The 27,784-nt window shown below is 46.4% G+C and overlaps 5 protein-coding genes across 10 annotated transcripts in view; 3 read left to right on the top strand and 2 right to left on the bottom strand.

The window, feature by feature from the left end:
* Nucleotides 1-92: 92 nt before the first annotated feature.
* On the top strand, nucleotides 93-21,785 carry LOC125958144 (tyrosine-protein kinase receptor torso). 2 transcript variants are annotated; one of them, XM_049691290.1, is made up of 16 exons: nucleotides 93-986; nucleotides 7,041-7,526; nucleotides 7,660-8,175; nucleotides 18,099-18,333; nucleotides 18,399-18,478; nucleotides 18,548-18,716; nucleotides 18,788-18,969; nucleotides 19,043-19,178; nucleotides 19,261-19,400; nucleotides 19,466-19,718; nucleotides 19,783-19,841; nucleotides 19,962-20,597; nucleotides 20,681-20,775; nucleotides 20,840-21,097; nucleotides 21,169-21,327; nucleotides 21,654-21,785. In XM_049691290.1, the coding sequence occupies exons 2-16, from the start codon at nucleotides 7,326-7,328 to the stop codon at nucleotides 21,703-21,705; spliced, it is 3,171 nt and encodes a 1,056-aa protein (XP_049547247.1). In that variant the 5' UTR covers nucleotides 93-986; nucleotides 7,041-7,325; the 3' UTR covers nucleotides 21,706-21,785. The 2 variants fall into 2 exon arrangements, with proteins under 2 accessions (XP_049547247.1, XP_049547246.1); XM_049691289.1 differs by having other exon boundaries at nucleotides 19,783-20,597.
* LOC125958152 (heparan-alpha-glucosaminide N-acetyltransferase) lies at nucleotides 9,929-12,308 on the top strand. The gene is made up of 6 exons (XM_049691300.1): nucleotides 9,929-10,209; nucleotides 10,290-10,417; nucleotides 10,510-10,631; nucleotides 10,708-11,162; nucleotides 11,233-11,516; nucleotides 11,578-12,308. The coding sequence occupies exons 1-6, from the start codon at nucleotides 10,069-10,071 to the stop codon at nucleotides 12,227-12,229; spliced, it is 1,782 nt and encodes a 593-aa protein (XP_049547257.1). The 5' UTR covers nucleotides 9,929-10,068; the 3' UTR covers nucleotides 12,230-12,308.
* LOC125958163 (putative uncharacterized protein DDB_G0277255) lies at nucleotides 12,321-17,892 on the bottom strand. 4 transcript variants are annotated; one of them, XM_049691320.1, is made up of 4 exons: nucleotides 17,653-17,892; nucleotides 17,228-17,591; nucleotides 13,599-13,908; nucleotides 12,321-13,522 (listed from the first exon to the last, which is right to left on the bottom strand). In XM_049691320.1, exons 2-4 carry the CDS (start codon nucleotides 17,428-17,430, stop codon nucleotides 12,878-12,880), a joined length of 1,158 nt encoding a protein of 385 aa, XP_049547277.1. In that variant the 5' UTR covers nucleotides 17,431-17,591; nucleotides 17,653-17,892; the 3' UTR covers nucleotides 12,321-12,877. The 4 variants fall into 4 exon arrangements, with proteins under 4 accessions (XP_049547277.1, XP_049547278.1, XP_049547280.1 ...); XM_049691321.1 differs by having other exon boundaries at nucleotides 13,599-13,893; nucleotides 17,228-17,892; XM_049691323.1 differs by lacking the exons at nucleotides 17,228-17,591; nucleotides 17,653-17,892 and adding an exon at nucleotides 15,784-16,787.
* A 143-nt stretch (nucleotides 21,786-21,928) lies between the features above and the next one.
* LOC125958175 (dolichyl-diphosphooligosaccharide--protein glycosyltransferase subunit 4) lies at nucleotides 21,929-22,665 on the bottom strand. The gene is made up of 3 exons (XM_049691340.1): nucleotides 22,558-22,665; nucleotides 22,184-22,298; nucleotides 21,929-22,107 (listed from the first exon to the last, which is right to left on the bottom strand). Exons 2-3 carry the CDS (start codon nucleotides 22,282-22,284, stop codon nucleotides 22,074-22,076), a joined length of 135 nt encoding a protein of 44 aa, XP_049547297.1. The 5' UTR covers nucleotides 22,285-22,298; nucleotides 22,558-22,665; the 3' UTR covers nucleotides 21,929-22,073.
* Nucleotides 22,666-22,732: 67 nt separating this feature from the next.
* The window catches only part of LOC125958140 (uncharacterized), a 14,104-nt gene continuing 9,052 nt past the window's right edge, over nucleotides 22,733-27,784 (top strand). The window contains exons 1-2 of one of the 2 annotated variants that reach the window (XM_049691272.1): nucleotides 22,733-22,966; nucleotides 27,016-27,784. The exon at nucleotides 27,016-27,784 is cut by the window's right edge and continues 3,112 nt beyond it. In XM_049691272.1, the coding sequence (XP_049547229.1) occupies nucleotides 27,146-27,784 (639 nt within the window). In that variant the 5' untranslated portion in view covers nucleotides 22,733-22,966; nucleotides 27,016-27,145. Of the gene's footprint in view, nucleotides 22,967-25,888; nucleotides 26,142-27,015 lie in introns of those variants that run through there. The other variant, XM_049691273.1, reaches the window with a different exon arrangement.

Here is a 27,784-nt window from a genome sequence, read left to right as displayed (position 1 = left end):
TTTCTCCTACAACCACAGTAGTTCTGGTGTTTTTGCATAAGTAAATAGATAGAAACGAGTGGAATTTAGATGTTGTGCGATGATTTGCATTTTCGGGCGTTTTTGTTAACCGTGCCGCGCTTGCAGTGCTCGTTATCTGTGATTTGTTCGAAACTGAGCGCTCCTCTGATGTACACATTTTGTGTTTTTCAATTCTAAACGACTAGTGTGCATTCCTCGTTGAAAATAACGTATCAAAGAACAACCGAAGGTGTCGAAATCAGTGCAAGTGTACGCGTGCTACTCTGTTGGGCCACCAAACCGCTGGTTGCTTGTGCGTTCTATTTGAAGGTGTGTATGTGTTTTAACGGGATGGCCCCGGCAAACAAGCGGCAAGCGCCATGTTTTGACAAAGGCATTGTGATACCGAGGTCTCAGTCGATCAGAGAACCGCGTGCGTGAGTGATCTAGTTGTTTCACATGGTGCCCCTATGGTTTGATGTGTATAAATTAAAGCAAGACGAACGGCCAAACAAACTAAGGCATACCCTACAGCCCGTGTGTCACAGGGCATTAAATAATTGCCACTCAAAACGCGTCTTATGGTAGCGATATCCTTGCATTCACCGTTGCTCTTGTACGTTACAACCTGATTGATTGTGCTGCAATACAGTGTCGGCCTTTAATCGGCCAGTGTTCAATTTAACCTGAAAAATTATTTGGCAATTATGATCATACAGTAGAAGACATCGGCTAGTTAAGTTGGGAAGGGAAAAAGTATCAGCAGATTACAGTGTCTAAGACTTGTATGAGTGACATTCGGTATTTGATCGACGGCAAAGAATCGATCATCCAGATCGAAACGAAAGCAAATTGGATGTAACCTTAACGAACTGGAACTCCATCATCATCACCACCATCACCACCACTACTAGAAGGAACAGACCACGCATCTAATCTGATGTACCTACGACGACGCGTACAATATACTAGAAGGCATCTAGAAGGTATGGTTCTTCCATTACAATACAAACACATGGCGATGCTTCGTGCTACCGTGCTTTTTTTCAATTGTGCACCGAATTGTTGCACCGCTGATTATTATTGATTTCGTACAAACGTTCAAGGTTGTCAGCCAATATCGAGCGCGGATCCTTGGTTTTGCTGAGGCAAAAACTTAAACATTTTGTTTGCAAGGAAGATAAGACTAGTCACCAATCCAAATAAGAAAAGGATGAAGGATAATAGTTCTCGTAATAAAACTTCTTGTAATAAAATAATAATTATCACTACACTGATGCAGAAAAATAAAGTAGCAATTTGTCCGAATCCCTTATTATTATTTTTAATCCGTTGAATGTTGTGCAAAACAAATGCACGTTATCTCTTGCACTTTGCTCTTGCATCATAAATGCCAAGCAGCTGCATCATCGAATCAATGGTCAGCTCTTCATCGGCGTTGGTAAATTGTTATTAACATAAGATCTTGTTTTGCATCTCCGTGCAATGAATAGTGCAATAAAGAAACAAATTTATATTCTTTGTAGAAATAAATGTTGTGGCAATAAATAAATGACAATACAGATAAAAACTTATCTGTATTGTCTAAAGTATATGTTACGACAACACCTGTTGTCCTCATCTCTTAGTTTATAACTTCTTTAAATCTATCCAGGCATGTGCGGGAATTTTGCGTTCGTTAAACAACGTTACGGCATTCAAAACGAATTGTAATGTTCGAAACCTTAACCGAAACTCCATGGCATGAAAACCTGAAGGACGATTTAATTATCAATCGTATTGAATTCGCCATGCACCTAGCATGTGGTTCTATCGAGCATATGCATGTCCGTATTAACACGTTATGCAATCGTGCATGGAACAGAGGACAGAGCGTGTAAAATCACAAGCAGAACAACAAATTTCGTCTTCCTGCTCTACTTTAACAAATACAATTAAAGTGAGATTTCCAGGACTTGCAGCCTTTAATGGCCTTTCAGTTTGTGTTCGATAGTGGTCGAGAAGGGCAATCGTTATGAGCAATCGAGATATCAGACAATGGAGTGCAGCAATCTCCAAATGGAGACGCATGATGATTCACAGAATTGAGCAAACCTTCGTTAGTCAACCTCACTGTAGGACTTTAAATTATAATTCAAGAGCTGAATTAATAGAATCTCGGATTCCGATACTTTGCGAAAACGTCAGGACACGTGTGATGATGAAATGCACGGCGATGGTGCCTACGCCTGTCAACAAAGGTTATTTCATGTCTACAATCCAGCATACACTTTCGCAATGATATCATGGAACCGATTGCATAAAAGTTTTTGCTTCTGTCTCAACTACCTGTATACCGAGACCACCGGTAAACGAACTACTCTCGGCACCATTCCAATGCAAAACGAGATCGGAAGCGTAGACGGAATCGTAAATAAACCAAATTGTCACCTGTCGTCACTTGCCAGATGGAAATAGTCAACGAACAAAACTTATAAACCCGGTGCTCGCCTACAATTGCATCCGATGAATATTAAAGGTATCCCATGGTTTTCCCAGAACGATGGAAGTACAGCATTTGCAGTCGTTCATCTTTCCTTCCTTCCATTTATCGCCCACCCTTTTGTGTCATTTCTCATTTGTTGGCCAAGGAAAGACGATTGGTATGGAAATTACTGTACTGGAAGCTGGTCAGCTGCATTTTCATTTTAGTTTCGGTTAGAAATGCTATATTGATCGTTACAGTCCGTACTAAAAGGATACTTATCGCGTGTGATATCTTGCCATGTAAACACGTACGAGTTCGTTCTGTTGCTTGTCTCTCTATTGACTGGCTTGCTCGCCCCTCACCTATACCAGCATGCTACAGCGTGCAGAATGAATCCATCGGAAAACAGACCCTATTAATGATCAAGGAGGAGTTATTGGAACCGAATCAAACATTGTGGCGTACAGACTTACATAAACCAGTAAAGAAACGGAAAACAAAGTCCCTAGAATACGTGCTGTATACACAATAAACGATTCCATCCAACGGTGTGAAAGGACTTGCTGAACAAACTGCTGTTCACGATGCCGTCGTCGCTCGTACCCTATACAGTGTTACTCGATGAACTCAAACCGACAACCGACAAGTAAAATTGCCAAAACCAACGATTCACCAACAGCTCTATCAGTGAAGATAAACTGCACATGTCGTTCCCGAATCGTTCAATGTCTTCACGAGTCCAGTAGATCGCATGCGATCGCCGCAATCTGAAGCACACAGAACAGGTCTACCGCGAATAACTTCAACCGTTTCCGATATGGAGCTTTCGAGAAGCTAGGATAGATACCAATGAGCCTGCAAAGCTCACTCAGTTTGCCCCAAAGCCTTTCCATCCTGTTCTCTATGGATAATCCAGCAGCTCCTCTTTGTTCATCAACGGATTAAAGGCAATTGTACTATGCTCCGATGCGTTTCAGAGCGTGATTCTTATAAGGATTATGGCTTCTTCATCGTTTTAATTACAAGAAGTACCCTTCCCTTCTACCGCTGCAATACATCCGTGGGAAGTATGGGACTTCGGTACGCTCAATTACACACCACACATTATGGTAATGAGTAGTTTTCTAGCAGTAGTAATTATTGTACAGCGCAAAGACGAAACAACCTGTATCGGCGAACTCTCCAGAAAAGATTGCCCCTGGGTTTTTCTAGCCTAACGCCCTCGACTGGAATAAGGAAGCATTTATTAATAAGTTATTATGAGCGAAATCCCTTCGTGAATTCTAAGGCCATGAGTGCAATAGATTCTTCGAAGAAACCAATTAATAAACAAGCAACATTTCATCGGTTGATCTATGTCGTATGACCCTACGATCAAGGTCATCATATCGCAAATTGCTGTAATCAAACGCTTGATTCCCTCTTTCTATCCAAATGACGCTACGACCATGGCTCACCCATCCCAAGATACCTGATTGCAGGCTGATATGGAGCGGAAAATTGGCAATTACATTACAGCTTCTTCGTAAGTCCGGCTACAGGCCCTCACGCTATTCTCTTAAGTAATGGCTTTGGAGGTCTGGAGGCTTACCATTCCAAGAGGCAATCAAAATGTTATTTTCCCAATCCTACATTAAAGATAAATAGCGACGAAGATCAAGCATATCAACATCCTTTTACATATATCACATGAAGTCTCTTTGCCACATTAAATTCAAAAAAATCTCATGCACTCTGTTATGTTGCTGCTAATTTATGTGAGATTTCAACTAGTCTATTGCCAGTTTGCGCAAAGGCAACTATGCTTACCCATCGTATCTATGCCAACAACTAAATAATTTAATTAAAATCCTACAAAGACAGGCGGGATGAAAATGTAGTGGTAGCATAACTTACCTTCAACTATTTCGGTGTCGTTAGCACATCAATGACAGAGCGTGCGACAATGCAGCACGACCAGGAGATATGGGTTACTGATACTATGTCTGCAAGATGAGTGGTTGCTTCCTGAGAAACCGAGACAAAGAGCAACCACTTCGCTGTTTTTGGGCTGTAGAGCCATCGAAACAAGCATCCATTAGAGGCTACGCAAACCAAATGTATCTGCTCGAAGAAGTAAAAGTAAAACGTGATTTTTCTTCTTGATTGAAATAAGTTTATTGGGTTTTATCCTCGAATTTGTGAGAGAACTTAACTCCAACGGAACTGAACCAGTCAGGTAGCAAGTGAGCATCTGTATTTTCTAAACACACTGATTGAATGAATGGTAGAGAATTGACAAAATCTTTTCAGTTTATTTCGGATGTTCGTTAAACAACGTTGCGGCATTCAAAACGAATTGTAATGTTCGAAACCTTAACCGTAACTCCATGGCATGTAAACCTGAAGGACGATTTAATTATCAATCGTATTGAATCCGCCATGCACCTAGCATGCGGTTCTATCGAGCATATGCATGTCCGTATTAACACGTTATGCAATCGTGCATGGAACAGAGGACAGAGCGTGTAAAATCACAAGCAGAACAACAAATTTCGTCTTTCTGCTCTACTTTTTCAAATACAGTTAAAGTGGGATTTCCAGCACTTGCAGCCTTTAATGGCCTTTCAGTTTGTGTTCGATAGTGGTCGAGAAGGGCAATCGTTCTGAGCAATCGAGATATCAGACAATGGAGTGCAGCAATCTCCAAATGGAGACGCATGATGATTCACAGAATTGAGCAAACCTTCGTTAGTCAACCTCACTGTAGGACTTTAAATTATAATTCAAGAGCTGAATTAATAGAATCTCGGATTCCGATACTTTGCGAAAACGTCAGGACACGTGTGATGATGAAATGCACGGCGATGGTGCCTACGCCTGTCAACAAAGGTTATTTCATGTCTACAATCCAGCATACACTTTCGCAATGATATCATGGAACCGATTGCATAAAAGTTTTTGCTTCTGTCTCAACTACCTGTATACCGAGACCACCGGTAAACGAACTACTCTCGGCACCATTCCAATGCAAAACGAGATCGGAAGCGTAGACGGAATCGTAAATAAACCAAATTGTCACCTGTCGTCACTTGCCAGATGGAAATAGTCAACGAACAAAACTTATAAACCCGGTGCTCGCCTACAATTGCATCCGATGAATATTAAAGGTATCCCATGGTTTTCCCAGAACGATGGAAGTACAGCATTTGCAGTCGTTCATCTTTCCTTCCTTCCATTTATCGCCCACCTTTTTGTGTCATTTCTCATTTGTTGGCCAAGGAAAGACGCTTGGTATGGAAATTACTGTACTGGAAGCTGATCAGCTGCAGTTTCATTTTAGTCTCGGTTAGAAATGCTATATTGATCGATGTTACAGTCCGATACATTACGTATCCTAATCATGAATGAACATAGTGTTGCGAATAGAGAATTTACTCCTAATATGAACTCAAAACGGTCCGGCAGATGAATCAAATATATTTCCTACGTTTTGCATGATTTAAAATATTGATATGTGCATCGATATGTGTTTGAAATACATTAACATACCGCAACAGTCCTTGACCCATTGCATCAGCAATCACATTCTCTGATTCAAAGAATTCCAGCGTTTCTATGAAACGGCAAAGGCATTCACACTTATTGCTCCTTGGTGTTTGATTTTTTAAAAATCTTGCGATTAACTTGTTATTATAGTTCAGTAGGCATTCAATTGATTGAAAAGCTGCCCAGTGAGTTATCGTCAGACTTCATGCCTTATGATCTAATTCCTTTATGAGGATAATTCCTATGTATTGTCAATTTTAAAAGCATCACTCATTTCCGTCAAAACGGTAAACGCCGAGTAAGAGCGACCACCATCGAACCACCGATAAAACCACCGAAGTGAAGAATGAGCATTACATTGCCCTTGGCGAGCAATACTTCAAAAGCGCTCATACAAATCAGAATAATGCTGACTACGAATTGCGCCATGAAATTTGAATTGAACACCTCTGTGTCAGTGTCGGCGAGCTCTCTAGAAAAGATTGCTTTTGCTTTTTTCTAGAGTAAGGCTCGCAAATGGAAAGAGAAAGCATTTATTAATAAGTTATTATGAGCGAAATCCCTTTGTGAATTCTAAGGCCATGAGAGTAAGTACAGGATAAATAGACAGGATAAATCTTTGAATAAACCGACTTTTAAACAAGCAACATACCATCGGCTGCCGTATGTCGCATTACCCTACGATCAAGGTCAGCATATCACACATTGTTGCAAACAAACGCTTGATTCCTTCGCTCTATTCAAATGCTGTTGCGACCATGGTCCTTCCATACCAAAGCAAACGAACGTAAACTAGTATGGAGTGGAAAATTAGCAATTACATCTGGTACCTTCGTATGTCCGGCTACAATTCCCCTTCCTATTCGCTTCGATAATGGCTTCGGAGGCTGAGAGGCTTCCCGTGATGCAATCAAGATGTTGTTTTCCCAATCCCACATTAAAGATAAATATCGCGCATCTCGATATCAACATCCTCTCAACACTCACACAAGTTTCTTTGCCGCATCAAACTCAAACAACTTTCCTTCGCTCTTTTATGTTGCAGCTACTGCGCGCGAGGCTTCAACTAGTTTTATTACCGATTTGCATTAAAATAGCTATGCGTAACGTAACCGATTTGCATTAAATAGCTATGCGTATCGTTGATAACATCTAAAGAATTTTATTAAAACCCTGCAAAGCCGCGCAGGTATCGCAGCTAATACAGCCGCCTACCATTCTCCAAAGGAGTTGGACGTTGTTAGATCACCACACCAAGTGGCAGAGCTTCCGGCAGTACAATTAGGAGACATAGATTGTGGGCACTGTGTCTACATCCCGCACATTCGCCATGCACGTGATCGTGCTAAAATATGTCCAGGTCCTGTGTATAACGATATTTTTCTCCAACAACGTCAATTGTGATAAGTTGCTGCTGCATAACGAGCGGGAAGATCAGGACCTTTACCGGATCGGTGCGTGCACCGCCGCCTGTATGACGGTTACCGTCGATACAACCGCCGAAACAGCAGAGGATGAACCCAAGCTAAAGGTAAGTTCCCTGGGGGCCTTTGTGTTTCTTTTTAATGGTTTACCGCCCGTCGGTTTGCACCACGCGAATGCTCCGAATTTGGAGTGGCGGATACTGTATCAAACCATTTTTTTTTTGTTGATTTCATTTGCAGAATCTCGAACAATGCTACCGGCAGTGCTCCGAGGATACTCGTCCAGTGTCTGCTTGGAAACCATTGACGCAACGGCACGACTCGTCGTTACGCATCCATCTCATTTGCCGGGATAACACGAACCTAATCATTCAGGTACAGCATGATACCACGAACGGCAATGATCATCGGTTACCGGTTGGTCACCGAACTAGCCGTATCGATAAATCCAGCAAGTCTAGCAAGACCAGCGATGGCGAAAGAAATCAATTAAACGGACTTCCGGGAATGTATGACGGTGCTAGTCTGACGGGACCATCATTCGGCTCGATGTCATCGTCCGTAGCACCGGTAGCATTGGGAAATCATGGTCGTCCGAGACGTGCCATCGGCTCAAACGTTATCCCATTGTCCGTTCTACACATTAACCATACAGCGGAAGTCCGTCAAAATGATGAGTCTGCGTCTCCTCTACCCATCTATCTGGTGAAAGTGCAGGAAAGTGAAAAGGAGCTCGGTGATCGGATTGTCTACATGGTAAGTGAAACTGGTTGATTAGTTTCTTGATTTTGATTGAATATTATATGAATATTATATGATGTAGACTGCTCATACAATGTGCGCCCACTGGATGCATCGAGATAGTGGAATGATATTCAATTATGCGTTGACCGATACCGTCCATCATCGACAATGCACTAATGCACTTTGAATGATAGTAAATCATACGTTCAAATTTACATTCACTCATTTTAGCCCAATTTCGAAACACTTGTGGTGTTTTCGTAGAAAGCGGTATGTTGTTTGTCATGAATATGATTATCTTTGATGAATTCGGTGGTAATGATGGTGATGATTGCTACCTGTACGTTTGGGGTGCATTTTGGAAAATACATTCCATCCCACCCTTGATACGAGGACGGCAAATTTGACGCTGGAATGTACTATACTATCCTGTAACCACACGACCGTGGGTTGTGTGCGAAGCTACTCTCCTCTTCTGAAAATATGGTTTCGCAAAGTTGGCAAATAGTTTCACCATAACACCATTTTTACTATGCACAGCTGCACAGATAACTCTCTGGAATGTTGCAATCAGTTTAGCTGCGCTGGGATGGAATTTCGTTTCACAATTTTGACTATTACCGCGCTAACTAGTATCGCAACGAGCTTCGGTCTATTAATTACAGCTAGAATAGAGCCGAATCGTAACCAGCCAATTCATTCGCTGACGCTGAATTTAACATATCAAACTATCCACCCACAGGCTAAAGGGTGGTTATTGTACATCAATTAAGGCCTTACTATACAAATTCATGCATTTACGCATTAGATGAACGAAAGCTGAAATTTCGTGCCGCAAAGACTTCAAAGATCGTCGCTCTATTGAAGGAACATATATTCCACATGGTCCAAACAGTCACGATGGGAAAGTTAATTTTAATCCATTGATTGTGTTGCGGATGTTGTTGCAGATGCTCCGCTATAAATACCACAACGACGTAATTATGCATCTGATTATTGTTATCACCCATGGAAGATGTTTGCCTGTAGTTTGCCGCTGTTTGCAGCCTCAACAAGGCAGCATCCATCGCACCATCGTTTCTTCCTCGGCTTCAGGAGGAAGGCTTCCATTCACACAGCTACCCACCTCCTGATAAATGAAATATTCAAGAATAATAGAAAACGGGTATTGTCTTCGTGGATATCAAGAGTGGATACAACAGTGCGAACGTAACCAAATTAACCCGAATACTCCAGGCCGCCGGGGGCGGAAGCGGTGTCCGTCCTCTCCAACAGAATACTGAAAACCACGGATGGGAAAGGGGTGGTAGGGGTAATGCTAGACTGGAGTATTAGAAAAGGAGGTCAACATAGAAAAGACAAAGGTTATTACATTCCCTACAGGAATAGAAACATTTATAAAGATAAATGAGCGACGAGTCGAGAGAGCCAGACCACAAATGAATCATGGTTTATAAACACGAAACAACCACTTTTCAAATTCGAACTAGTCGTTGACCAACGAACCATTTTTACGTTATCAAGGACTCTTTCTACTTGCCGAGTTTCATGATCTTCTTCGTCGCTTTGATACACCTTTGCATTGCACCTGCCTGATTAAAATAAGCTGCACAGAACATCCTGCTCGTAAACTCAGGTGTGCTTCATATTGAATACAGCTTCAACACCCAACTCGTGCAACACGTGACCCAAAATTATGTCAATCCGGTGTCACTAAAATCCTTTTTTAATTTTTGTTTAACAACAACTGACTTAAAAAAATTATCAAAAAGTATTCTCTGTCTCGCTCCTTTCTGAGCGGCCGGTTTGCATTGACCACAATTTCGACCGTTGTCCTTGAGAGTGTTCCAACAGCCAGGGGTTGCCCCCAATTTTGGCGCACAGCTCTCGCCAGTAGTAATCGCGATGATCGAGTACACGGAGCACTATTTTCGCGGTCTGGATCTGTGGTCGTTGGGCGTCGATGAAGCATTTCTCAACGTGTCACACCACGCACCATCGGAGAGAGACCATTATCTCTACGCGTTGTCGGAGGAGTGTGATAAGGTATTATGCGAAGCTGCTGTTGTACTGAACACGAGGCTGGAACATCGCTAATCCTCTGCTTAATCTTCCATCCACCGTAGTGTCCATTCACGAAAGTGCAACGAATTCTAGCGGAGAGGCAGCAAACGGCATTCAAAATTGATGCCTCGCGCCAATTAAGCTTTCGAATTCACGACCGAGATGTGGGAAAGTATTCGTACGATAACGAGTAGGTATCGCAGAAGGCGTTGGGGTTTTCGGGTTAAGTGGTCACTAATGCGCCCCCCGTGGGACACTCTCTTCCCCTCTGTGTGTGCTCAGTACCTACTTGTGCCAATTGAACAACGTGCGATTAGGCGAGTTCGGCGTCTACGATTTTCGTATCGCCGACGATGGCAGTTGCACACTCGAAACGGCCAAGCAACCGGTGAACGTTTATCTGCGTAAGTGGTATCAAAGAATAGTACCTCGCTGTTCATTCGCGGGTTGATCTCCATTTTGCTCATTTTCCCTTTTAAGCCTTCCTAACGATCGCTCTGATCGCTGTGGCGATAGCAGGGGTGGTCCGCTTGGTACAGTACGGTTTGAAGCGGACAAGAACCGCCCATTCCAGTCATCAACCAACGGCCAATTCATCAGCAGCCGCCGAAGAACGCACAGATGGTGATGATGATAAGCAGGAAGGGTTCACAGCCAGTGCGGCCCCTCCTTCTGTTGCTCCAGCCAATGTCGCACGAAAGCGACTACAAAGCTTGGATACGCTACGTGGCATCGCCATAATGCTGATGATCTTCGTCAATAGCGGTGGTGGCCACTACTGGTGGATTGAGCATGCGACCTGGAATGGTTTACACGTGGCCGATCTTGTCTTTCCTTGGTTTCTGTTCATCATGGGAGTCTGCATACCGATCTCACTGCGCGGTCAGTTAGCGCGAAACGTTTCGAAGCGACAGATCGTGAGCTCAATAACGACCGTAAGTGGCTCACCAGTCTTAACAGATCCATCGTATGGTTGCTTATCCCTCATATTTCCCATTGCTCTAGCGCTCCATCTCCCTATTTCTGATTGGCCTTTGTTTAAACTCCATGAACGGTCCAAATATGGCCAATTTGCGCATCTTTGGAGTCCTGCAACGGTTCGGCGTGGCATACTTTGTCGTCTCGCTGGTGCATTTGTTCTGCCATCGGGAGCAAATAGCCTCGCAGCATCGCTTCGTGCGGGCCAATGTCGATATAATACGTTTGGTACGCCAGTGGATAATCGTCGGGCTTCTCGTGGTGATCTATCTGGCAGTCATTCTATTAATTCCCGCACCAGGATGTCCCAGGTAACGTCTCACAGACACTGTCAGTGGTCGAATCCAAAGCCTAAGCTTCAACCTTTCCCAGGGGATATTTTGGCCCTGGAGGCAAACATCTGTTCAACGTATACCCCAACTGTACCGGAGGCATCACCGGTTACATCGATCGTGTGCTGCTCGGCATGTCGCATCTCTATCAGCATCCAACTGCCCGGTACGTGTACGATGGTCAACCGTTCGACCCGGAAGGTCCCTTCGCCTGTCTTCCCACGATCCTGCAGGTTTTCCTAGGGCTACAGTGTGGTTCTACCATTCTTAGCTTTACCGGTCATCAGCAGAGATTGCAACGTTTCGCTGTTTGGTCGGTGGCACTAGGATTAGTCGCCGGGGTGCTGTGTGGATTCTCGAAGAACGACGGTTGGCTACCGGTGAACAAGAACCTTTGGTCACTCTCTTACGTGCTCGCCACGGCTTCTCTCGCCTATCTGCTTCTGCTCATTTGTTATTACACGATCGATGTGAAACGGGTCTGGAATGGGTATCCCTTTCTTTATGCTGGCATGAACGCCATTCTGCTGTACGTCGGCCATACGGTGGCCCATAAGATGCTCCCCTGGCACTGGCGTATCGGAACGATGAACACGCATCTGATGCTAACACTGGAAGCACTCTGGAACACGGTGCTTTGGAATCTTATCGCACTGCACCTCTTCAAACGCAAGCGCTTCTACAATCTCTAAAATGTATGCCACGCATGGCGACATTACCCATTGTTACCTCTCGTTATCATTCCATACTAATTATACTAATAAAATTCTTCCGAAACAAAACGCTATTGTAGACGATCTTCATTATGTTTTTCGTTTAAACTTTATAGAAAAGGGCGAGCACAATGCTCCACTTTCATTCGCGTGCGCGTATATAAATAGTTCCAAACATTATTTCAAAATTACTTCCTCCTCTCTCTCACTCTATCGCAGTCCTATGTGTACTGTTGATAATGAAAAAAAATAATTCAAAAACGGGCTTGGTTTCTGTGATTTACAACACATGGATCCAAATACTGAGATTACTAGCTATTGCCTTGGCAAGACTTGCCTGAGAGTCTCGCTGACCCTTGAGTATCACTGTAAACTACTGTGCTTTTTCATGAGCAAAGTGACCATTGGAGTCATGACGGAACGCACTTGCAAGATGTTGCCTACTCTGTCGTCTTAACCTAAACGAGATAAACGTCGGGTGACCATCTCTCTACCACATACTACCTCTAACGCGAGCGTGTCGATGACTCATGCTCGCTCTTCCTATTGTTCGCCTTTCAATAACTTACATTCATGCGGTTCTCGCTGGCCTTTGTGTCTGCACTTCTACGCCTTCTGTTTGCCCTTCTACAAAATATTACAATCCCAGCAGACGAGCGACCAGTAGAGACACTCGACGGCAGCATCATCTGGGTCCTTTTTCTTTTTTCCATCAACCTCGTCCAGCAGCTCCTGTTTTTCGGCCGGCTTCATGGCTTGAAGACCGCAAGCCTGTTGCGAGCGACGCCGGACAGTGGAACGCTTGCGGGACCGATTTCTGCGACGCTCCTTCTTCATCATCACCACGCACGGCGTTCTCGGTTTGCGCTTCAGATAGGGAACACCATTGTTCAGATACTCGAAGAGATGTGGCTCGCGTTCCGCAAGCGCCCGGACCATATCGACCGCACTGTCGGCCCGATCAATCGAATCGATGTCCTCATCGGCGCTGTTCTTTTTGGAAGCAGTACTGCGACGACGCTGTCGGCTATGCTGCTGCTGCTGCTGCTGCTGTTGCTTCTGCTGCTGATTCTGTTGGGCCTGGGGCTGCTCTCCTATGGCCAACGTGCTGCCATTGTGTACGTTCTCTACTGAGCGATTATCGTTATTTGATGACAGCAACGACGAAGAGGATTGTGCATTTGAACAGTTACGATCCTTTACTTCCGGTTCTTCATCTTCGTCTATCAATGTCAAAGCCTCGAATTGGTTGCTGGTTGCGATCTCTTTTTCCTAAAATCACAAGGAGAGAGAATTGGAGTTACTGTCACCATGCTAGCTAGTTTTGCAGCAGCATTCTATCACATACCTTGTTGGCAACATCACCACCGTTCAGATTATTCAGCTCGATCGGTACGACGATGGTCGAAGATGGCGAAGATCTTCCGCCAACGGCTCCATCGTCCTCGACAGGCTGAGGCTGTTCTGAGGTACTAGCGATCGCCTCCGGATTAGCACTTGATCCATTCAGCTCGGTCGTCGCTATCTGTGGCACGGCATCGCAGGTATCGCCGACATCGTTAGTCCCCTTCGAGACGAGACTCATCGCACCAGTGGTAATTCCGGCCATCGTCGCCAAGTCCAGATGATGTTCCGGTAGTTCCCTGAAAAAGAAATTTCTACAACAAATTGCTAACACTGCATAAGGAGAGCTACACACTACACACGGCGTAGGGGGGATCGATGTACAATAGTCAAATTGGAACTGGTGAAAGCGTGATGAAGTTGATGTTGTTGATGATGAACGTGATGAGGTTGGTGTGTTGGATTGGTTCGGTTGATCGTATGCTACTAAGTACTGTCTGCCACACTCTAGAACTACTCCAAGAAAGATCTGCTTCGTTCGAGCGTCGTCTGACGACTGGCATCCAAACGAGTGAGCTGTACTGACAAGAGATCACTTTGACAAAGCTCTCTCCAGCTTCTATCTCTCGAATGGGGTGTGTTAGCGTGACGCCAGATTCGCGGATGTCAGCACTTTGGGCTTCGCGTTGTGGAGACTCATGCGCTATGATCCCGATCATGATGATGATGAGGGGGTGACGATGGAACGAGAAGCGGTAAGTCCCTTCCAACTGTGGCAACTGTGGCCATAAACACGTTAGCTGCACTCTCCCGGCAGCGTCGCGACGATATCCGCCCGTAGACGAGACTCACCATCGATCATCGGGCGGTTAGTTTGGTTGTATAAACAATACCACCCTCACTCACCCTCATTGTTGGCTGAGATTGGGATGTCGTTAGGTCAGCAGATTTCTAACCCCACCCCCGTCCATACACTCCTTGTCAGCACCGAAGGGTTGCTGGCTTTTACGATCGTGGCAGCACAAAGCAAGGGCCACAAGGTTTTCCTCACGACAAACACGTGACGAAGAGGTCCACAAGCGAACCCGAACCAGTGTGTATGGTTGCGGTCAATTCCAGACAACGCGTGCGGCGGGAGCTAAACTCCGCCTTTAACGAAACCCCAAAGGGCTATCACATCCCTATTTGGTGTCAGTAAGATTCGTTCCAGCACGTACTACAGCCAGGCTTCTTTCCGAGTGCCACGGGGCCACTGATGCTACAATAAACAATACTGTTCACCGAACATTAGGGATCAAGAAAGTGAATTTCTTTTAAGCGTTTTTTTTATTAGCTCTTCACGTGAAGCCGGGTTTAGTCACCAAATTTTTTATGAGCGATGTAATTCATTTGTTTATGAAAGCATATCGATCCCTGGAGCGAGGGGAAGCTGAGGTGGAGAAGGGAGTTAAAAGCCTTTGAAGGCAAAATATCATGATACGGCAGATCGTAATAATGCTCGCTCACTCTCCCTCTTTCCCTGGTGGAAAGGGGTAATGCTGTCTGGATCGCAGGATGATCATCAGACGAGTCGAATTCGTCGTCATTATTCCAACAAATAAACAAACGTCGCAGAATCTACACGATTCGTTGCTATGCTCCGTGAAGAGCACGTAACAGAACAATAGTGTTACTTGTGATCAGTCCTCAAGATCGCGAGTGGTGGCCCGGAATGGGGCGAGGTGGTGGTTGGAGTTAGCAGCATACTCAACACCGTAGCACGCTATGAGGCCGCATCACATTTCATCTAGCACAAGCACTTTTCCTCAAATTACTTCCCGTCGCCTCGGTGATCACGGTTTGCTACGACGAAATGTCACCAGCGAGAACCACTTGTGTGTTCTGTTATTCAATAGAACAGTCTATCCAACATTGTGCCGCCAGTGACCTTCTGTTAGAACTACGCTTTGTGCGACACATTCCTGGCGATGATGATCTGAAGAACGTTTCAAAATTTGAAACTAAAAAGATCGCACGATAGGAAACGATGGACCCATGCACGGTACACATAAGACGCACGTTGCGGTTGACCAAATGGAAAAGATCGACATCCGATTAGAGGGCAATTAAGGGGTTCGCGCACTTCTCGGAAAATGGAATTGGTGCTGTTGCTGTTATCTATCGAGCGGGTGCTCGAGCTGCAACCGTACCGTAAGATGACGCGTACGAGCTGAATTGGTTCAGGAACCTGATTCTGGTCGGCCACCGATGAGGACGATGAACGATCGGTGGCCACGAGCGAACCACGAGATCCATGTCGCGAAGGAGGTAACCGGAACGTCACCCTATCCTTTCGTCCACCTTGACCATACATGGCGCCACCTTAGCCAATCGTTACTGTGTTGGTCGTTTTTTTTTTTTTTGGGGCAATTGCAGTCTGGCAATTCGAATCGCGATACCTGCTGCCGGCAGTCGGAATGATACTGAGGGGCAAGTGTGCGCGCGATCTATCCGGGTCCGGTTGAAACAGCTGGTTGATACTACAGTCGTGTGCAGTGGACACGTAGATAAGGTGGTGAGCTCCTCACCGCACCAACCCCTCTGATGTGCCAAGAACAACAACAAAAAACGCTACACCTACCACACACACCGTTGGATGCCGTTCCGTTGGTGACATGCGGGTGACATGGGGCGCGCGTGGTGTGTAGGCCATGGCCAGTCGCGTGTGAGGGTGAATTGACGTGTTTACTCTATTTTCTGCCCTCTTTTTTTCCCACCTCGCGATTCCAGAGCAGACCAGCCCCCGTCAGTTTGGTCTTCTTCAATCGCGGTACAAACACGCGGCGGCTGAGCGTTCGCGGCAATACGAACGTCGCCCCATAGTGCCAATGTGTCACATTCGTCCCTCTACCCCATCTTGTTTCCGTCCAGCTAGGGGTGGGGGAGTTTGATATATGAGTTCAAAGTGGTCTGCCCCCCACCCCTTCGGCCTCAGGCCCCTCATTCGACGGCTAGATCGATTTCTACCCTGAGTAGAGAGCCATGCCTTGTCTAGCACGTGACACAACAGCGCGCATCGCGATGCATCGATGCATTTGCTGCTGCAACAGCCTGCTAGGTTTAGAATCGGAATTTATGCCTTCATCGGCTTCTATTGCTTGATATTGGCAGCTTGTGGGTCTCTGGTTGGTTTGAAAGTTCCCATAGATCGATTCCTCACTCAATTGTTGTATTTCCTGTTTTGGGAAACAGGAATCTAAAAATGCGTAATCCAAACGCACAAATTTAAACAGTATTCGCTGGCAATTGCAGGTATTCCATTGTGTGTCATTCAAGGGGGCCATACAACATGGATTATGCAAATCGAAGTAAAAAAAATGGCAATCAACAAAGCATGCCCGGTTTCAATGCCCCGGGGCTACGCAATATGATGGTGGAGATGGTATTGAATGACTGGCTCAAAACTGAAGCCGGTCAGTGCAAGGCCACATCCCACCCCAAAACCCTGCCAAAACGCCGACTCCGCGATCCCAATGAAAACCCGTTTTAAGCGGGGAACACGCAAAAAAGGTAACTCCGTGACGTGTACCGTGGAATGTGAATCGTCCGCGGTGGACTGCAGAAGATATAGCGGACGGGGAGGGTAGTACTTACGCGTTTATGATTTTGCTATGATTGAGCGGTCCTCCCAGCGTCCAGGGTTCATTTTTGCGAGGCTGCATTCCGTAGGTTTGTGGAAGACCGCTTTTGGTAGCGTTGAAGGTGCCTTTGCGATTGTGCTTCTTGCGACCGGGAATCCAGAGGATGCGCAAGTTGCTCGTCTTCTTTGGCTTACTCTTGGAGGCGGAAGACGACATTTTCGGCGTTGTCTGGACGGTAGAGATGGGACGAAAGTGGCGTAGAGGTTTCGCACGCTTCGATGAGTCACAGTCGGCGGTGGGATGAGATCGACAGGCAGACAAACCGCTCAACGACGGAAATGTCCCTGATTGTAAGCTAAATATCCGCTTTTTCTACTCTGGACGTTGAAGAGAAGCATTAACTGGCTACACCACTCGCTAAAGATCACAATAACGAACCGTTTAGCACTACGACCTGTGGAATCGTGGCGTGGCACACCACGGATTTCCCTGCTCTCCGTTGACACACTTTTCCTTGCTGGAAAAGGGCCGTTTCACTGCGCGCCACTACTCGTTACAGTGTCTTCCACCCTAATTAGAGCCGAAGGTGGCGGCATGATTGTGATACACGAACTTGTTCTTGAAATTCTTAACTTGGCTCGCGATCGGTTCTGGGGTTTTCAAAAACGAGATTCCGCAAGAGGTAGGGTTGGTTGAGTGTTAATTGCGGGTTGGTGGGGTGCGGGGGGAGGGCGCCTCAAAATGTCAAAACAAACGCGCATTGCACAAACACCACTGCAACTTTTTTATTACTTGTGTTAGTGCCACGTGCAATTTGAATTTTTCAAACCGCCTTTTCCGAACCGCAATTAATTTCCATTTAACCGGTCGATTAAACATTCCAGAGTAATGCCTCACTGGTGAAAATCGAAAACCTGAATCCTAACAAACGCTACAACATAACGGCCACGGTGCTGACCTCGGAGTACGAGTATTTCTACGTGGAAAAGGTTCAATTCCGCACGCTCCCGGTCGATTATTTGCCGGGTACTATCATGGACGTGAAAGTGGAAAAGTTTTCTACTAACGCCAAAAAAAAGCAACTGGTCGATGCCGTCATTACGTGGCGTCCAGCCACAGGTAAGGGTCCGCCACCTGAAGAACATTTTGTTACCAACCACTACTTCTCTCGCTTCCTGGTTTAGATAAAACGTGCCACTACGAAATCCTCTGCCATCCGACGCATACCAGCGAATTTCATCATGAAGCGGTGGACGTTCAGCAGGTAAATCGTATGCCTGCGTACGCCAGAATACATTTTAGTACACATCCACGGGGTTTCTACTTTTTGCAGCCAGAAGTTTTGTATAAATACACGATGAAGCAGCTAGATCTAAACGCAAACTACATGGTGGCGATCCGATCGAAGAACACACAAAACTCACAACGTGAAAGTCAACTCCACTGGCACTCCTTCTACACTCCCAGCTGCGCGGTACAGCAGAATGGATCGCAAATTTGTGGTAAGATGGCCGTAACCGGTTGCAGCAGGACTGCAAGATGTACTTTTCCTTGATTCCCTTACCCAAACCAGCTGCTGAACCGATAGAGAATCTGCGCGCCATGGAGACGCTGTTGTCCGGTGATCATTACAAGATCAACATTACATGGGACCGCCCCAGCATAACGCCCGACTACTATATGGTCCGGGTGTTCGATCTGCACGGTTCCCCCCTTGATAATACATCTAATTCTCTCTCTAAGAACGTCAGTGGAGTAAGTGCAATTTGTCCTCTTGGTGCTGGTTGAGAACACTTCCTAATTAAGCTAATTATAATTTTAACATTAGAAAGCGCTTGGACTGGTAGTGGATTCGTTCGAAATGTTCGGTCCCCATTTTGAGGTGAACGTAGTGGCGTACTCCAGCGGAGGTACATCATCGGAAAACGTAATCAAACCTCTAGCCATCAAACGTGTTACCCCGGGTAAGATTGTTGGAGGTCTCGCCATTTGTCTGTTGAATATTTTATCACTATCCAACCCTCCTATTCTTTTTCCTCCGGCCAGACTCTTGGATCTGGACGAAGCTGGTTTTCATCATTCTGTCGCCGGTACTGATGATCGGATTATTGAAGATATCCGTCTCGCTGGTGTGTCGTCGGCGAGCAAAACTGAAGCGGAACGTTGAGCGGTGCGAATACTTCAAGGTAAGTGACGAGACTAGACTAATGACCGATCAACGTTCTCATCCCTTCATCGCTGCCTTCATTAGGATCTAGAACAAAAAGCACCGGTCGATCCGAGTACCGAGTTCGAGACGAAAGCTAAAAACATACAAGACCTGCTGTCCAACAGTCCGTTTCCCCCCGAGCTGATGGTACCGATCAATGATGAGCTAGAGATCGACGGGGAGCATTTGATTCTGCACGATCTTCTCGGCGAAGGAGCGTTCGGTTTGGTGCGAAAAGGTATTCTGCATCCTCCGGAGCAATCCCCACGCCAAGTCGCAGTGAAAATGTTGAAAGGTATGTTCACAGTCCCATCCGTAGTCCCTTACCACCGCAATACTTATCCTGCTCCTTTCTGTAGAGTGTCCCCGGGTGGAGGACATTATCGAGTTTAGACGCGAAATGGAGGTCATGAAATCGGTCGGTACGCATCCGCACATTGTCAGCATCATTGGCCACTGTACGAAGAACGTACGCAAGATGATGCTGCTGACGGAGTACTGTGGTCACGGTAATCTGCTCAACTATTTACGATTCCAGTGGCAAAGGCTTCTGAAGCTGAATCGCTCTCAACGGACGGTTAGCCGCACTTCTACGGTACCTGCGGGGCTCGATAGAATGGATACTATGCCAGCGTTGGCAGGCGAATGCTTAACGCCTGCCCTCGGTAGTGGCAAGAAGCCGGAGAATGTATTCAACTTCGACACTTCGTTCGTGAACGATAAGAAATCCATGACCTATAAGAACCTCTCCGATGAGCAGCTTCGAAAACCCAATGGCAAGCGACCACAAATCTTTGAGAACAAACTGTACCCTCTACTAAATGACGACGATGACGACATCGAAGAAGCTGAGGACCCCGTAGAAAGGCAACGGTTCTGTACGAACGCGTGTAAGAACGTGGTGGAAATTATGGACGCGCACGCGGTCACCGACGACTTGGCGGATGTGGAGGGGATGGAAATGAAGGGCCATGTGAAAATTAAACCCTGTTCTTGCCAGTCTGTCGCAAGGGAAATAGGGCGAGAATCGACAACACAAAATTCTGTCGAAAACCGTTGCTATCACCGATGTCCTGAAAAAGAGGAGAGCGGACGACAGGATATTATGGAAGAAGAACCAACGCCTACCAGCGAACAGTTGCTGGAGTTTTCGCGGCAAATCGCCCTAGGGATGGTAAGCCTCTTTGGCCTCTTTGGCCATCCTCCTACATGCTTAAGGACATGCTGTTTGATTGTAACTTACCACATTGTTTATAGGAATATCTCGCACGCAACAAGGTCGTCCATCGTGATTTGGCCGCACGAAATGTGCTCGTCTGTAGCAATAGTACGGTGAAAATAGCGGATTTTGGGTATGTACAGATTCGAGGTGATCTGGGTATGCTAAAATTAATAATCTTTATTTCCTTTCGGTAGATTGAGCCGCGATATCTACCAGGAGAACCTGTACAGGAAGACGAGCAACGGTAAGCTGCCGATTAAGTGGCTTGCACTAGAATCGATGACCCACCAGGTGTACACATCGCAGAGTGATGTCTGGGCTTACGGGATACTGTTGTACGAGATCTGTACCCTCGGTGGTAGCCCCTACCCATCGATATCGACTAACAAACTCCTACGCTACCTAGAAAGTGGCTACCGCATGGAGCGACCGAAGAGCTGCAGCGATGAGTTGTAAGGCCCGCCATCCGCTTCTCCGAAAAAAGATAAACTATCCTCTTCTCACTCTCGATCCAACTCTGTAGCTACAGTCTGATGTACTCTTGCTGGAATCTACATCCCGGGGAACGGCCAACGTTCACAAAAATCGTCCACACTATCGAACAGCTGCAGCATGGCGCTGGCGAGATGAAGGAACTAGCTGCACCAATTATCGATCTAAATGCAATCGTCGAATTGCACTGGTAAGCATAGAATGGGCTGGTAGTGGACGAGATGGTCTGCTTGATGTGGTTTTCCACGAAAATGCGCTCATTGTCCTTAGCATGCGTTACTATTGCGCATCACGAGTACCTGGAACCGTGTAATTCTACCCAAAATGCGCTCTGCGGGTTCATTATCTTCCTCTCGCCACGTCCACGTGACTTGTGCCCGAGGGTTTTTCATCATCATTCGCTTTTCCCGATAAGCCATCAAATCGAACACGCGCATCGCTCGGGGGAATCAATATCGCGATGAGGTAAACGATTTAAATGAGTTTTTGCACCTCTCTCTCTCTCTTGTTTTCCAGTGCCAAAGGATCCACCGAAGAAAACTCCTACCTAAAACCGGTCGAGTATTAAAGGACGATTGGCCATTATTCTGCGCGTTAGCATGGTGCTGGGGCCAAATGGATCGTACCCGACGGAGTGTGATGGATGGATATGATACCTGATGTTTCCCGATATTGTAACTGAACAACGATACCACCGACCGGTGTGAAAGATGGTTTGTAAAGTCTAAATAGCCTGAACGACATGTGTCTTTTGATGAAATTGTATCTTTAAATTTTTGAACATAATTAAAGCCCGACTTGGGTATTGAAGAGAGGTTTATTTATTCTTCATCACCTTGAGAAATGCCATCTTTTCCCTTGTTTTCCGTTGCACAGACTTGTTGAGGGCCTTTAAATTGATGCAATTTGTTCTCGGGTCCCGCACTAGCCTGTGCTTCACTTGTGCCTCGGACCCTGTCCGCCTCGGGTGCTGCGTGTAGAGGGTTTAGTCATGAATATTAGTAAAAAGGACCAAAAGAACCAAAACGGTAGTTGTAGAGACCTACCTGGTCATGTTGGTGTTGATGTAGTGATAGCCGACTACTAGCAGGAACAGAAACACTCCCAGCACGTTGCAGAAAACGGCCAACTGAACGTCCGAAATCATGGTTGTTGTTGGATCTGTGAATAAAATCAGGCAGGAGAGACAATTGATAAGTCCGGCGAAAGAAATTCCATATTTTACAGTCATAAAACCGTAGTAAAAGGGCACCAAAGAACAGAAAACATGGAATTTTATGCTTTCGTGGGTGACCCGGCAAAGTACACGTCACCACATCACCAGCACATCGGATAAATGCCGTTCTTTCTGCACTTCGTCCCTTGATCAAAGTATCACAACGTTGTTAGTTAAACTGTTTGCACAGCTAAATTAACTTACACGAGCGTTTTCACGGGATTTTTATGAAAAACTTGGGAAAACTTTTCACCCCTGCTTTTTGTAAACAGCTTTTGACAACATTGACAGACGTCACCCTGTACCACACACACCACACACACAAACACAGTCACGCGTGAAACGTCAGTTTGCGACCAAAAAGAGAAATTTTATTGATTTATTGAGAAATTTAAAGATATTTTTGTGCAAAGAAAGTCGAAGAAGGATCTCGTCGTGCGCCGTTTTCGAGCCGTGCAGGGACAAAACCGTCGCCGGTGCATATCCTTTGCTAGTTGTTTGTCGCTCTTTGTGTGCTATATTTTGTGTGTGTGTTGGACTTCGTGCCAGAGCCAGGTGAAAATTGTGCAGGGAAAACCGCGGAGTGCAGTGGAAAATTGCATCGACGTAAAAGGTAAAATCATGGCCCAGCAGGGAAACAGGCTTTTGTGATTTCGCTCGTGTGCCGCTGCTGGTTGGCAAAGAGATTTTCCATCCATTTTCCACCTGGCAAGTAAGACTAGTGATGTGCCTGAGCCAAACGTGTGGATGAGAAGTGAGGAAAATTGCTTCGAATTACGTGCCTGCGACGCACGGGAGAGATGTTGATAACGGGGGTCGAAAATCATCCGGCCAAGAAAAGGTGCTAATCGATCCGCTCCGAAAGAACGGAAGTGCATCAGTGAGTGGATCTGTGCTGTGCAGTGAGGGAAATGGGGAAAATCTGGCCGTCTGGTGTGCATCCGTCCTGAACGAGTTGCGTCATTAGGAGGAACGATATGGCTTCCTCTGTGATCGATAAGGACGAAGGAAGGAAGGATAAGTTACTGTATAATAGCACTGCCAAGGTTTGACGGCGGGTGCTACACACAACGGGGGAATTTATGAAACTCTCGCCGGTTTACCGATCGCCGGATTCCTTGCATACCTTGCATGACCGAGCATCGAGGCTGGGTTAAAAACGAAACACGGAAACAAGCTCTCCGCGTTCGCCTACACACAGCCACCAAGTCGAGCGATCATGTCGTGGCCCGTGGGTGTCGAAATTGGCCCAACACCACACGCTTGCACCTGTCCATCGTCCCCGTAATCCCTCCCCGCGCCGACAATCTTGATCTTGAAAACGCATCAAACCGAATCCAAGCGTGCCCGTCCACCCATCCAGCCGTCCACCCATCCAGCCGTCCACCAGTCCGGCCATCCGTCCCCCGATTACCCGAAGATGGTGGTGTTGATGATGATGATGAATAATTGATTCCAGTCCCCACCGACTCAGTCATCCGGGGGGTCGGTAATCCAAGGCCAACCAGACACAACGCCTCAACGTGCCACACCGTGGTCTGTACCGGAGATTGGCAAATTGGCGACAAGCGATTTTGTCCATAATTGCATTGGCGGTTCCATCAGTCTGAGCAACTGCGATCTTCGACGGTCACGGCATGCTGTGCCGATGATGATCCTCAGATGGTCATTTATAGAAATGCATTACAATCTAGTGTGCAATGGCTGGTAGTCGTCGCATTGCCTCCAACAACATGGGACTGACATCACCGACAATATATCGCGCAACACGGCCGGGAGCGAGAATTCATGTCTTTTTCCCTTTCGAGGCACAATCGATGGTCATTTCGGCTTTCTGTTAATAGCGCTATAATCTGGCCGTCGCGCGAGAGCCCTGTCTGCTTTTTGATGGATATGCAGCGGAACGCGAAACCTCCCTTCCTTCGCCGTATGTTATCGATTTGTGCCACGCTTTCCTGGCAACCGCCACCTTCGTTTGGCATTGGGACATGGTCATTAGTAACATAAATCGTTTCACACATTTCGGCAACCACCCTTCGGCGGGGAGATTGGAGATGGAACGGGCCAGATAAGCCGCCGCGTGCAAGCGCGTGTTTATTTTATTTTTTACCATAAATAGCCGTCAGGCGCCTCATACCGCGGGTTCGTTGAGCATGATGTCAGCAGCAAGCCGCCGTGCGTTATAAACCGGACGGTGGTGTCGAGCTTCCTTTCGCCAATTAGACTTGCCTCGCGAGAAGAGCGCGACACTATTGATCCACGTTGTTTGCATATTAGATCGGCTCGTCGTAGTCGTGGTTGGGCCAAGCCTCTCCGCTTTAGCACATCAGCTTGTAACAACTCTACGCCTCATCTACCTTGACCATCGACAGCGGCGTCGGCCAAACAAGCGACTCAAATCCCACGTAACACATCCACTAAGCTTCCATACTCACGGTTAAAAATGGAACGCCATGGAAGGGACGCACTTTCTGGGCGGTTCCAACGGAACCTGGATAGTTTTTTTGCTCATATTTTTCGCAACTTCGGCCCCTCTGGTCTGCCGAGAGACGTGAGAGAGACAAATTCGCGAACAAATTGCCGACAGCAAGCGGAGCCAACGATGGGGAATGGCCTGAAGGATGGCGATAGGAAGGTTAGCCTTTAGATTCAACTTCAAGGTATGCGACTTCCCTCATCTATTTACAATTTCGGTTCGTCACTCTGCAAACTTTGGTGTCACCTTACCTGATCAACACGGGAGTAAACCAGGCCATCCTTATTTGTCGAACCGAAATTAATTTAAACATCAACCTCTACCTCGCCTCTTATTCCCGCGCATTTGTCCACTATCAGCCTCGCTATGTGCGCTATCCCTAGAACCTAACAATCGATTTGTCGTTGGCTCGAATTCAAATCGAACGCATTTGGTCATCATTCCCCCCCCGCGGTCTCTGTCGGTGACCGACTGCCATTTGCGGCCCACTATTTATGGTAATGCTGTGCGCACACCGGTTGAATTCAAACAATTAAGACTATGTCGCCCATCGCATGGAACTGAGGGAACAGTGCATTCCTTTCGCTTGCCATCATCATATACCGAGGGCCCCGAAATTCAGGTGAATCCAACATTGTTGTCTCGAAAATATTATAAACCTGAACTAACGGGCCCCATTTGGTTGGTTGTCCGCTTCTCGATGATCACAACTTTGCCACATGCGTATGCATTAGCTCGCTCTGCGATCTAGGTTCTCGCAAAGTCCCTCCCCCCACCTTCGAATGATGGTCGAGGTCGTCGACGATCTCGCATCTGTTAGCGAACGGCGACGACGATCAGTCATCGCCATCATTTGATGAGCAACACAACAACAAAATTTCGGTTCCATGACAAACCGGTGGTGTGTGTATTTCACTTACGCGAAGTTCATGTTCGATTGTTTGTTTGATGCTTCGGGAACGTGTTCGTTGTTGCCTAGTCAGTTGATCCTACGATCGAGATACGATTATTCGTACTGTTCCGAAACAATATACAGTAAACCTTGAACCCTGAAGGATCATTTAAGTGTTTGTGTCCTCATTTGTTGCCCTTAATGAGAGATCACTTAATTGACTCTTTTTATCTTTGAAAAGAGCGCCATAAACTTTAGTGAAAAAATGGCAAAAGCAGCTACCAAAATTTCGTTAGATGGCCAAGTGTTGAAGAGAATCTAAAAGAACAGCACAATTACGATCCAAGCACTTTAATTGCGTCTCCCATCGGTCGTTAGCGGTTTGATGTTTGCGCCTCGATCATCATAGTGACCATCGGAGTAAGTGTTTCCAAAACGGTAAACGTTTGACGTGTAATGGCTCTGGGTGGCGTTTGCCCCGTTCGACGTATTCCAGGGTGTGATGAGTCGCTCGCACCGTGCCAAAACGGAAGACCGAAGCAGCAAACGAACTTTTGATGGGTTTTGTGATGATACGTGGGATAGTGGAAAGTGAGCGAATCGCTCATAACAATTGGCAGGATGATCAGCGGCGACATGTGTGATCAATAAACCGTTAATGACTTGTACTATGTGTGCCTACCATCACCACCAACAATAGTGATCAAACAAGTGGTCTGGTCCATGAGAAGGCGTGAACATGTTTGAATGGAGATTTATTTCCTTCAAAAATTCCTTCTGTATTTTCTGAAGCTTATCCAAATGATTTATTGCTTCTTTCATCGCAGCAGGCCCTGCCTGTTAGGCGCCTTTTCCGTCCCTGTGTGATCGGTTATCGTGTCCTAAACAGGGTCAAGGCGCATCCAGTATTGTTTATAGAACCTAACGTGTTTGTATGAGCTGCTGCAGCTGCTGCAACACGTGTTGGAATTGACGAGATTACGATCCGTAAACAATCGGCGTCAATGCCGGGTGATTTGAGAGCACTTGTCGCAATAAAGATTACAGATTTCTAGGTCAATAGGTTTGTGTGTGGAATGGACGGTACGACGGAACTGAAGGAACCTGAAAAACCAAGCACCCGTGAAGAGCGTCCGTACGTGGAGTTTCCCTTTCTCTTTCAGGCTTTTTATTTATGACCATACATTTCGGGGAGGTGCCAGGTGCGCGTTTTTATCGTGCCATCATCTAAAAACTCCTGTTACAATTTCAGTCCCAGGGCATTAATTGTGTTTCTTTTCGTTTCTGTTTGTAGTTCACTTCCGCATCACTATCGACATGTCTCGCACGATCACCGACCGGGCCCGGTCGATCACTACTGCTTGGTGTCCTTGGCAGTAGGCGACGCAGCTAAGAATTTTGGAGATCGCAGAATCGCACACACGATGGCATCAGTGAACCCAATGGCTAATGGCGATGATGACACTCTAACGGCAGCGGCGCCATCAACGACGAATTCGATCGCGGAATCTACAGGCATAAGCGATGATCGACGGAGTTCGCCACCGGCGGTAGTATACAGACTGTGCACCATTCCACCGGAGCAGGATGGTGAGGAGAGTCAGCTGCGAAAGGGACTGAACCGTGTCTCGACCGATTCCGCAACGTCTACCTACGAAATGGTGGAAGCCGCCGGTAGCAGCCACTCACCCGCATCTGATAGCAATAGCAGCAGTACTGAGGAGCACGATGGAGTGGATGCCGATGAAGAGGAGGATGGAGAGGAGGAAGACGAGGAGATGTGGAGCAATATTGTGCGCATTAACAAGGCAACGAGCGCAACGGTAGCCGAATTGACGGGCGGCAGTAACAGCACGACTTGCGCGAACAACATCGAGATCATCGAGTACGAAGTGCAGGAGCCTATGACTAGCGGTACCAGTGGCATTGCCATGACGTCGGAATCATTCGACCGAGAAGGTGGCGGTCTAGTGACCGATGCGGATGCCAGTGACCTGCTGTTGCAACGCAAACGGTTCGATCTGTCCCGCTCATCGACGAAGGAGGAAAAGCAGCGCCACAAC

Source organism: Anopheles darlingi, chromosome 3 (genome assembly GCF_943734745.1).
Source record: "Anopheles darlingi chromosome 3, idAnoDarlMG_H_01, whole genome shotgun sequence".
NCBI classification, from domain to species: domain Eukaryota; kingdom Metazoa; phylum Arthropoda; class Insecta; order Diptera; family Culicidae; genus Anopheles; species Anopheles darlingi.
The sequence above is the reverse complement of the archived record's forward strand: the minus strand, read 5'-3'. Positions and strand labels throughout refer to the sequence as shown.